Consider the following 12317-nt stretch of genomic DNA (forward strand, 5'->3'; position numbering starts at 1 on the left):
TGCCAACCCACCACTTACAGCAAAATCATACTGCAGAATCTTAAGCTCTCATCTGTTTTGCTTTCATGAACCATGACAAGGTCTGTACTATAATAAAATGATAATTTCTCTGGTAATGTAAAATAACTTGAACTTGTGAATAGCCTGAAGTTAGGGAGGTATAGTACAAAACATGCACTCAAGTTGTATTTCTTACATTCAGTATGTGCTTACTCCAAATCATTCCAAAATTGGGTGCATCAGAACCTTGACATTACAGACTTGCAGCTTCATTACTACTAATGCAGCAGTCCAGAAATAAAAAAAAAAATTAAATATAGTGCAAGCCCAAACTCTCTCTAGGATTCATACAGGGAGCATGACTCATAACTGAAATGAATGTACCTAAGCATATTGGCTGAACTGTTAGCAACACTCAGCATCTGCACATCAGCAGGATTTGTGCACACTTTCTGCTTTCAGGCAATGAAGCAGATTAAACCTTCAAGGTTAAATGAAGCTGCCACAGAATTTCACACTTGTTCTCCTGCAGTTCTTACATCAGAGTACCGAAACTCACGGAAAGGACGGGGTAATTTTCTGCATGCAAAAATGGACCTTTTTCAGTAATCAGCTTGACTCTTGACAACCAGACTCTTGTTTTACAGCATGTCTGATACGATACTTGGTAGGGAAGGTAAAAATTCCAAAGACATTGAGCCAATTCCTACATTTAAAGTGACCACTTCACGAGAGCTCAAGTGGGCACATGTAGTTATGCCTTAGGAAATTCACAGCCTCTCCGGTCAGATAATAAGCACCTTTTTGGAGATTTCAGAAAAATAATTATTGCATTAAAAGTATCTGTAAATTTGCTGTGATACACCTTGTGGAGAAGAGGCTCTTTGGCATTAAAGAAAGCCTCTTCCTCCCTCAATTACATTAAAAAGCAAAACTGCAATTTCACCTGATCTTTGTAAATTGTATCCCACTTGCAAAACAGAGAGAATTCTTTTAATTTTCCAATTACGGAAAATAGTTTGCCATTTCTACTGAGAAAACCTGTATTCCTCTGTTTTAACATCAACAGTGCAAACTGTAAAGGAATTTTGGGATTATCTCCAGCTAAATTCGGTTAATTAAATTTGAAGCATTTATTACAGCTATAAAGAGATACTGACTCCTTTGATTGTGGCAATTACAGGTTACACTGTTTTAACCTAAAGTAAAATTTAGCAGTAGAAGGCTGATTGTAACTCAGATAAATGAGAGGCTTTTACTCTTTCCAGCCATTCATAAAACCGTTCATGATTTATACTTCACTAGATGCAAAAAGACCCTCTTTAATAAATTCAAGCTGATAATGAGTAATTACCCATCTGTAATTAGAGACACTCAGTGTTTATGACAGGCCCACTGCACACAACCATCTCACCTCTTTGAGCACAAGGACACAGTTCCCAGGTCCCACGGACTGGGGGAGCTCTGCAATCCTGCCCTTGTTCAGGTAAGGCCCCGAGAAGCACCGGTGGTTGAAGTAGATCTTTGGGCAGCAGTACTTGCCATTAATTACCACTGAGAAATGAGAAAGCAAAGATTTAAACCACATGCCACAACCTCCCCAGGAAAGAATCTTGCAATACTACAATAATAGTTCATCTGCTGTGAAAAAGGAGGGGAGAAAGTCTTGAGTGACGTGAATTTGGGGTAGTTTCTGTGTCACGTTTGCAATGACAGCATTAGTTATTCCATGTTGCCAAAATATTTTTCATACTTCACACCCATGCTTGCAAATTGTCAAACTATAGTAAATAAAGATGGTCATCCATCAGGAAAGAAACATTCCTTCCTGGCTAGTCTGATCCTTCATGGTATTACACCAGTGAGAACAGGAAAGACAAAGACAGTCCCAACTTCTTGGTTACAGAAGCAGTTCCTATACAGCAATTACAGATAAATTTTCCAGTCCAGTAATTATCTCCCCCCCAAAACTTCTGTCACCAGAGAAGCTGGCAAAATTATTCTACACAGTTTATCCTAAATTGCAGTATAACATGGTTGTGCATTTTTAGACTCTTTTCCCTCAATGAGCAAACAAAAGATGCAGCAACTGATTAAGTGACCTTTAATGAAGCAACATCAAGCATTCTAAACCCATTAAATGGTTCAATGTTTCTCAATATTGAAGTGTAATACATGTTGCAACAGAGTTATGTGCAAAGACAATATTGTTTCACCTAGTGGTGGTGTAGTTTACCTCGACTGATCAGTACTATCACTTAAAGATCTTAAATTCAGTGGTTGAAAACTGGCAGATAAATAAATGAAGTTAAATTTACATTATGACTCTATTAAAAGCCAATTAAACTGCTAAACAAGCACACATCATTTCTATCAACACTTGCTTTAGGTGAAGCTTCAGATGTGCACTTCACTGTACAGAAAACAGCAGAGGAGGCACTTGGTTGCCAAATGGATGGATCTGTGTGACTGTTTCACCAGCAGATGTACTTATTCATCACATTCGTTCTTGCAACAGTTTAGAAAATGATTAGATTTTGCCATCTGGCACACAAAGCAGTTTACTGTTTGAATTGCTTTTGTTTATCATGATGATGAAGTTAACATAAAAAACAGACAGACCTGCTTCCCAAACTTAGAATCCAACCACTCAAGAGCACAGATGTAGTGTGCCTGTTTCTCCCAACATTATTAAACATAGCAGGGGACAATAAAAAGTCACCTGCATAGGTCACAGTACACATAGAGCTCCATGTATCCTCTACTGGGGGGGCAATGTTCTGGTGTAAAAATCTCATTTCCAGGTTTAATGCACACATGAACTGCAGGACACAAGTAATTACATGGTTTTGTTTGTTTCATTCTTTTTTGAAGTTCAACAAATCATCAAGGGATGAAAATCTTCAAGCCCTTTCCTCCTCTTCCCTCTCCTAACAGTGCTGAGCAGGTGAACTGTTAAGAGGATTTTGCCTTTGTTAGCCTGACCTCTGTGATCAATACCTGAGTCAGAAGAGTTCAGTTCCTGGTTCTTTAGTCCATCATGAACTGTCCTTGAAGATAAAATTCTGAAATGAAAAGAAGTAGTTTGGGAGAAGGGACAGATGGTAAGGACAGTCACCACTCACACAGTTACTAAAAGACCATTACATTTTTTTTCCTTAGCTCCAGCTTTATTAATCTGCTTTTTATACCTCCCTTGTTTAACAATAATAACATGCAAAATCTACCCAATTCATTTTGGAAAGGACTTCTGCATTGCTACAGCCAGCAGCAATCCTTCCTTGCTACCATGGTGAAAAACACCACCAAAGCCACCCACAGGAGTCTACATTTCCTGCCTCCTCTTAACTTCCCATTAATTGGCACAAGGCAGTGTGGTCTTACCTTACCCATTTTGAAAAAGTTGGATTTTAAACAAAATATAACCACAATGACTCAAGTACTCTGGTAAGGATCCCAACAACAAAACACAGAAGAACAGTCTGCCCAGTATTTGAGGAGCAATGAAAACACTGGCAGCACTGCTGACAGCTCTGGTGCCTGTAAAGCTGTAGGAGTCAATAAAGCCAGTTGGGAGGCATTCATGGAGCAGTTCTGAGCAGGCTCACAGGAACGAGTTTCATATGCATGACACAGAGTTTATAGATGAATTGTAGATATTAGTACAACGCTTCTTTTTTGGCTTGTCTGGGCCAAATTTAATCTGGGAAGGAGTGATTAGAAGTTCATCTACTAAAAGACAGCACTCACACTAAAGTGAATTTCTCTGATCAGCTGTGCAAAATCAGTTACATGTTAAGGCAGCCACATTTTTTAAGCATGTTTACATTACAGAAACTGTATTATTTCAGAGAGGAATATTACCAAAAGGCAATACAGTAATTTTTCCTACTACTCACCATTAAAGAAAGGCTCAAGCATAAATTTACAGTCTTAAGATCAGAGCAGTTTTTCTTAAATTTACAATACAATCTTCTAAAAGCGAAAGACCAACAACTTCAACCTTGGAACTTCAATGGCTTAACCTGTTCAATAATTCAGCTCAGTTGCAACAGCATTGTTAAAAAACAAATTCCAAGGTTTCTATCTCTTCCTGCTGTAATGCAGGTCTTTTTGAATATCAACAGAAACTACCAGCATTAACACAAATGGATTGTAGAATCTTTCAACCCTCAGTAGAGCACTTCTGTAAAGCTAAATCTTCCCTAACACAGCATGATTTTACAATTAGAAAAAGAGAAAAAAACCAAACAAAATCCTAACAAAAATAAAAGCAAAAAAGCTGTTACTTACTGTTTTTCTGGTTGAACTACTGCAATTTTTTTCTGCTTGTTTACTGAAAGGAAGACAAAAACATAAACAGCAAAGTATGAGAGGCAAACAAAAACATCTAGTACAAAAACTAGTGAACTCTTTTCTCCTAAGTTACACACCAAAAAGAATTCATGTTCCAAGTCACTGGCAGTGTCAGACAGCTGACCCATCTGCACTAGAGTAACTGGTCTAAGTAATTTGACAATAGGTTAACTTCAACTTTCACTAAAAATCCATTAAATCAGGCATGATACCCCCAGCCTTCCAGGAAATCTCACCTTTTTTGCATCTTTTATTTGCACCATAGCCCCTAAACTACCTGTAGTACCTGCCAAAAATGAATTTTATGCTTTCCTTTTCAGCACCCAAGGGTCAGGTTGTTTGGCCTAACTTGCCACTTTACCAGCACAGTAACTTCAACAGTGTTTAACTTTGAAATGGAATGAAATCAGCAGGTTAGAAATACATATGACTTAAGCCAGTTGCTGTAGAGGAAAACACTTGCAACTAAATCAGTCATCAGGGTGATGGGTCCACTTGCTCGTTCTGGCTTTCACAATCAGGTAATAATATCAAACAAGGCAATGCAACATATGCCTCTTCAACCTTTGTCCCCAAAAAATTTCTGGATTTTTTTTTTTTAAGTTTTTTTGCCCTAATTAGGATCTCCTCCACTCCCTCCTGTCCTTGGCAGTGCAGGCAGATTAGTTTCTCTTGCTTTGACTTGCAGTAAATGACAGCTCACTCCAATCTTAAAATTCCCTTATCTTACTTAATGAACATGCAGGAAATTCTTCAGTTTCTCCAACTCCCACTAAACTTTAATAAACAGAGCTCACTAAGCAGTTGAGAGAAGACACTACTTTATGCTACTTAGTCATGTAGTTAAAACAGGTAGGATTTACTTTTCAGCACTTTGTCATTAAGGGATCATTACCCTCTGGCCCATTTAGAAAGCCAGTCCCCTTTATTTAGACTCCAGAATGCATACACACTCTACACTGGTTTGTTATGGCATTAATTTTACTTGAACAAGTGCAAGTGTAAAATCAGTATCAGGGTCAGACACACTTCAAGAACAGCTTAGACAGAAGTAAATGCAGAGCATGGGGGTGTGTGTGTACACACATATATGATTTTTTTGTTATGACTAATGGATTGTTCCCACAGGCTTGTACAGCCTGTGGGTCTCCAGCCAACACTGCTGTTTTGGAGTTGTTGTATGGCTTCCAACTGTACCCAACAGCCAGGGGAACACTTGTGCAAGGCACAGATTCTCTGTGCATGATGAATGTTTCCAAATGCAGTAGTGCCAGCAATAATTCTGCAGTAGCCTGCTCTGGAAGGTCTGCCTATCTCTATCCACCCAGGTAACCCCTGCAAACAGAGCAGAGCCGGTACCTATTGCTTTGCGAGGAGGCCTCAGCTGATATCCATTCGTCTCACACCAACCCACTGGAAATATATTCATTGATTCCACACTCACTATGCAGTCAGGGACAGGCTTCTTGGAACCTGTTCAGTTTAGAAAAGGAAAAATTGAAACAAGTAATAAAAACCCCAATTTGGTTAACGCTTGCTATATGTTTGCCAGTGAAGCCACTTTTACTTATGGCATATCTGGGACACAGTATCAATCATTTATTCATCCCCTTTTACTGACCAGATTCTTTCCTGCCCTCATTTGCTTCCTCCTGAAGGCTGGAAATGGGAATTTGCCATCCACAGTTTAGCAGAGATGCACAGTGCATAGTAAGTGCATGCTGATCTACTTCCAGTCAAGAAATGGGATTATAAAAGAGAACAATCATAGGCCTACTCTGTTTTAATGGGGAACCTCTGAAAGTTTTCTTCCTCGATCTGGTTAAAGCTTGCTTAGAATGCAAGTCACTGGTTTGTAAAACTGTTCCAAGGCCCTTGCTTTCTAAAAGACCCCAATCAGCACTTTGCACAGTGCACCAGCCCAGCACTGACACTGCAATGCACAAATGCCATTTTTGGCTTAAATAAGCAGTGCCAGCCAAGGCAAAGTGGAGACAGACAATGCAAGTGGGGTTTGCTGTGTTTTCACTGAGGAAACTGGAACTTGTTCCCATACTCTGCACACAGTGAGTATGCTCCAGATACACCTCAGGTCTGTTGATGGCATTACAGAAGAACCAATGCAAGTGCTACTTGCTCTTCCCACATCAGGCTTACCCTCCAGCTGAAGCCAGAGGTAGGAGTCTTTCAACTTGGTGACTGTAGCAATGCAAACTTCTTCAGGATCAACTGGGTTCACAGCCTCGAGTTTCATATTCTCTTTAAAGCCATGGTCAGAAGTTAACTAGGAGATAGCCAGGACACTTCAGTAAGATACCAATTGTGTGTGTGTGATATGAACAGCCATGAACAGGAGCAACACAAAAACCTCAGTGCTGAACAACACAGAAAGATACTCAGGCAGGCAGAGAAGATTTCAGATAATTACCACATTGAATATGAAAAGTATTATGAACTATGAAGATTTTAAGTTAAAAAAAACCTCTACAGACAGACCTAGAAAAGAACATATTTGTTCTCAAAAAATAAGGATGCTGAGGCTCACTGGAAGGATTGAGGGCATTCTCAGCAATCAGGAATTCTCTGCTGCTTGCTACCCAAGTGATAAGTCTGACAAATAGTCTGACCAGGTTCTCTATTCCATCGTGTTAGCTTGGAAATCCACTTTACGTATGCAAATAACATTCCTGCCTCATCCAAATGAGTTCTGGCAGACAGCATAGGAAGCTTTCTTTTAATTTTAAATTTTTTTGATAAGTAGGATCTTACTTTATTCACCAACTTAGTTCACATTTATTAAAAAAAAAAATCCCCCAAACATACGAATGGATGTTTATCCAGCTTTGAAGCTCCTGAATTAAAGATAAGAAGTAGCAGCCAGACAGAGGACTCTTCCTCCCAGAGCCACTCTGCAACATAATTACAGGATCAATACATTATGAATTCTGGAACTAGCCTACAGTGATCAACTCTTCTCAGAAAGGGATAATAAATTCAATGACCTGTTCTAAGATGCCACAGCTTACAAGACAGAACAAGGGCAACAAGAATTCATAGCCAGCAACACCCTCTTCAAAAAATGGTAATTATTCATTTTAATTTCTCCCCTAAGCACTGCAATAGCCCAAGTATTGTAAATGGAACTGGAAGGCAGGTGTTTATAGAACCCTTTTCTGCTTGACAAGGTATTGTGCTTTGGGAGACAGCAATACTGTCACTGAACCAACAAAAGCCCAAAATGTTGCAAGTCCTTCAGGCACTGATTAATGTAAAATGATTATCTGGTACTAATTTAAGATGACTTGGTATTGATCAATACAATGGAATTAATTTTTCAAGCTGAAAGGATGGAAGATTGAAAGAGCACACTAAATAAACGAAAATAAAGTCTATTGAAAGGCCCTGTTTCCACAATTACAGGAGTGCCAACAATTGATGCTGTTCTGTGACTCTTCCACAGGCTCTTCCACATTTCAATTTCACAAAACAAACATTTATTTTCAATCTGCATTATCGCAACTGAAACATTTGGTCCACTGCTTCCTTATGCAGGGAACTGGCATGCACCTTCAGTTCATATACATTTATACTCTCTTATCTCTTCTGTTTCCTGAGCTATCCCAGGTAAGGTGTTAAGGCACTCAAATGTGTCCGGAGGAGGGCAACAAGGCTGGTGAAAGGGCTGAAGGAATGTCCTGTGAGGAGCAGCTCAGGACTCTGTGTTTGTCCAATTTGGAGAAAAGGAGGCTGAGGAGTGACTTTACTGCTCCCTGCAGCTTCCAGAGGAAGGGAAGAGGAGAGGGAAGTGCTGATCTCCAGTGACAGGACATGTGGGAATGGTTCAAAGCTGTGTCAGGGGAGGTTCTGACTTGACATCTGGCAGCATTTCTTTACGGAGAGGGTGGTCAAACACTGGAACAGGCTTCCCAGAGAAGTGGTCCATGCTCCATCCCTGCCAGTGTTTAAGAGGCATTTGGACAACACCCTTTAACAACAGGCTTTAACTTTTGGTCAGCCCTGAAGAGGGTCAGGTTGTTGGACTGGATGGTCATCGTAGGTCCCTTTCAACTGAAATAGTCTATTCTATTTAGAAAGGCAATTTAAGTCAAAAACATGGAAAAGTTTCTTCTCTCTGGAATCAAGAGTGTCATTCACATAACACAAGAGATTTTTCCGGAAGAGAACCTTACCGAGGGGAAGCAGCTCTGGGGAGCGGCCTCAGCACCGCACTGTTTGAGGTAGTCTGCCCAGTCGAAGTCCTGCCCGGGGTAACCTAGGAGAAGGAAAAGCCAAGGGGTTAGAGTTTAACAGTCTGAGACTCCATTCAAACTGACATGAAATACAGAGCACTGAGATCTGTTCGGGCCACTCAGGTTTGTCAGCTGACTACAGCTTCCTCAGCCACCTGAGGGCAGCCACAGCAACCTGAACCGTGAATGAAGTACATCTGCTAAGCAGACAAGGGCAGCAATTCAAGCACAGGGAAGCACTCTCACCCTTTTTCACAGGGTACAGATGAAATTCAGGAAAGATTTCTGCAATTGCTGTTGTGTCAGCTCTGAAACTTTACTTTTCTTTAAAACAGAGCAGTCAAAATGTGTACAATATCAACATACTACTCTCTCAAAGACATGCTAAACACTAAGTCATTAAAGAGAGCAGTCAGATGTGCCAAGAGGCTCATCAGGTTTGCCAACAGCCATAGATCTGCATTTATGTTTGAAGGGAAGACTCTTAACAAGGAGGCCACCAGGAGACACAGCATCCTTCCAAGAAAAATTATCCTCTTCTTGGGGGAAATACTTGGCTTCCCTGTGATCTAATAAAAGCAAATAACTGAAGGGAAGAGGGAGCAGAAGTGTGCTGCCATGTCAGTTTGAGGCTGGCAGTAAATCAGCAAGTACACAAGTGCTGCAGTTATTCTACTCCCCTACAAGGGACACCTGTGACAATGGTTTAAGCAATCCAACAAAATCGTAACCAGTCTAAGAATACAGCACTACCATGACAAACTAAACACACAAAGTTCAACCATGCCACATATTTTAAATATGTGGGATGGTGACTCAACCACTGCCTTGGGCAGCCTGTTTCAATCTGTGACAACTCTTTCTGTGAAGAAGTTTTCCCTAATATCCAACCTAAACCTCCCCTGGCACAACTTGAGGCCATTTCTTCTCATCCTGTCACTTCTTACCTGGGAAAAGAGACCACCCCCAGCTGGCTACAACATCCTTCTTACAGGTAGTTGTAGAGAGCAAGAAGGTCCCCTCTGAGCCTCCTTTTCTCCAGGCTGAGCCCTCTCAGCCCCTCCTTGCAGGACTTGTGCTCCAGACCCTTCCCCAGCTCTGTTCCCTTCTCTGGACACACTCCAGCACCTCAATGTCTTTCTTGTAGTGAGGCCCAAAATTGAACACAGGATTTGAGGTGTGGCCTCACCAGTCCAACCTGAACTATTCTGTGACTTTTACCCCCTCAGAGAGGGCTGAACCACAGAAGGATCTATTTATTTGTCTCAGTTTTACCAGTCCCAGTAGGGCTCTTGAGACCTCACGCAATTCAGAGCGCCCACCATGTGCAAGGGACTACAAGAACAGGAACTTAAAATCTTCGTCAGCTCCAGTCACATGCCCACAAAGTGAGATTTCATTTTTCACATGCAAAATTCTGGGTAATGCTGATCAAGCAAAGCCACTTTTTGTATTTTTTCCTACCTGAAAGGCAGGAGACAAACATCCTACGGTCGTTGCTCCTCTGATGTAAGGAGCAACTAAAACAAAACATTCTGAATTCTGAGATGGTGAATCAGAGAACTGACTCCCTGATTCTACAATACCATTGACATTTCCACTTTGAGAAAATGAATAAATATTTCAGCAGCTGAGGAACACTCCCCTATTCCCTTATGTCCCGAAGCAATGTTTCAGCAATCTGCTACAGTGCCTGATAGGTCCCTGATAAAAAAATAGTTCATTAACTTCTAAGTGATAAGATATCCTAAAAATATTATAAAATAATTATAACAATGTTCCATTCTGACCAGAAGCAAAAATCCAATGCAAAGACTACAGGTTTCTGATATCATGTTAATTAAGGCTGAAATCAACATTTCTTTCAGCCCTGGAACACACACACCACTCGTTCCTGTGTTCAGGTTTTTATGCATGACCAGCACTCCCCAGCCTCTCTCATCTTCCCAAATCCAGGCTTAGACCCAGGAAACTTCAGTTTCACTAACTCAAAGCTCCTGTTTGTCAGAATTTGATCTTTCTTGTTCTGCTACACGTAATTGTGTTGCAGAAGTGCTGTCCTAACCAGAGCAGTGGGGACTGGGGAGCTGCTCCCTCCGGGGAGGGGTGAGCATGACAGGGCTGCACAGCCATACCTGGGGGGGGGCTGAGGTTCAGGCCGTTCTTCAGGCTCCACTGCACTGGGAAAATCCCAGCACTGTTGACATGACAAACGTAGGACTGGCTGCTGGCACGGTCTGCTCTCAGGTCATCAATTTCTATCATGAAATATTTGTCATTGAACACCTGGAGTCAGGCAAAAGAGAACCACGGGGTCTGGTGAGTAGCAGGTTCTGATCTACTGCTCCCCCTCCCTCATTTTGTTAACTTCAGTAAAGAGCAATATTATATGATACTAACTCTTTATCTTGAAATACTGTGAGGATTAAAAAAATTAAAGGAGAATCTATGGGATTTATAAACCAGTGGTTTCCTCTGCATCATCCAGAAAGTTAACAAATATAAATAATAAAAGTTAATGCATAAGCACTTCAAAAAATTAGGTGATCAAGCACTACATGAAATTTTCTCATGAAAAATGCAGAGGAATTAGTGTCTGTGGTCTTCTTACTATTCTATAATAACAAACTGCTTATTTCAACAAGGCTGTGTCCTAGGATGGACTGTCACAAGTAAACCCACTCCACTGCTGATGTAAACAGAAGCAGGATAAGCAAATAGCAAGAAAAGTAAGACCTGATTATGTTGGGAGAGTTTTCATTTCAGCTTTTAAATCTGGTCATCTAAATGTCATAGGTACATAGTAATGACAAAATGTCATATCTACATAGCAATGACACAACTTTTGCACAAAAAAAAAAAGATCAAAAATCTATCTTCAACTGGATTCTCAGATTATAAGAGATTATATCAATTTTAAAAACCTGGGTTTGACGATTCAAGTAATTTGATCTTTTAAGCCTGTATCTTTATGGAACTTTTCCTTTCTGTTCAAATGCAATGGCTTCACCATCAGCAGTTAAGATGCTTTATCATGGCAGCCTGTCCCCTGAGGGAGACATACAAAATACTTCATTTGGAAACTAGTTCAAGATTTTAAGATAATCAGTTAATGAGAATTCCCTGAGCACTTAAGAACAGAAGTTGTGGTAGTACTGAATCTTAGCAGGACTAGTTTAAGAACGCTGGTACCTTAAGAACTGTAGCAGGAGAGATTACAAAAGGAGCCATTGGATCCACAGCTTCCAACTTCATGCCTTCAGAGAATGAATGCACTCCAATCACAGGTTTATCCTGAAAAATGAGGTGTCAGTGTGATTACCTGCCTTTCTCCATCAAAAGAGAGATGCACCTTACATAAATCAGCTGAAGAGGATGACTTAAGTTTTTATTAGCTCATTCTAAGAAATCAACCTGTTGGAATACCAGCAACTTCCCCAGGTGAAAAGGCCAACAATGCCCTCTGAGACTGACAGTCTTCAGTGAGTTTTAGGAAATTGAGGTCCTGCCACTTCCTCCTCTGACATTCTCCACACAGAAACAAGATTTGACAATACAAGGTGGTCTGGTAAGTCAACAGAGATGTTCTGGGGTTTGTTCCTCTAACTTTTAGCCCTCCTCTAACCACTCATGAGCTACACTAAATGAGAACTATACAGTCTCGGTTTTCAGTCTAACAAAAACTTGCAGAACAGGGCTCCTTCTTCAGAA

General features: G+C 40.6%; 1 protein-coding gene across 4 annotated transcripts in view; it reads right to left on the minus strand.

Moving 5' to 3' along the window:
- Positions 1-12317, minus strand: part of SFMBT1 (Scm like with four mbt domains 1) — a 153109-nt gene that overhangs the window by 10703 nt on the left and 130089 nt on the right. For all 4 annotated transcript variants that reach the window (XM_064667839.1, XM_064667840.1, XM_064667842.1 and 1 more), the window contains 8 exons: positions 11799-11900; positions 10742-10892; positions 8547-8629; positions 6514-6640; positions 5716-5829; positions 4294-4336; positions 3001-3065; positions 1415-1554 (listed from right to left, as the gene is read on the minus strand). In XM_064667839.1, the coding sequence (XP_064523909.1) occupies positions 1415-1554; positions 3001-3065; positions 4294-4336; positions 5716-5829; positions 6514-6640; positions 8547-8629; positions 10742-10892; positions 11799-11900 (825 nt within the window). The remainder of the gene's footprint in view (positions 1-1414; positions 1555-3000; positions 3066-4293; positions 4337-5715; positions 5830-6513; positions 6641-8546; positions 8630-10741; positions 10893-11798; positions 11901-12317) is intronic.

This window comes from Pseudopipra pipra, chromosome 11, assembly GCF_036250125.1.
Source record: "Pseudopipra pipra isolate bDixPip1 chromosome 11, bDixPip1.hap1, whole genome shotgun sequence".
NCBI lineage: Eukaryota > Metazoa > Chordata > Aves > Passeriformes > Pipridae > Pseudopipra > Pseudopipra pipra.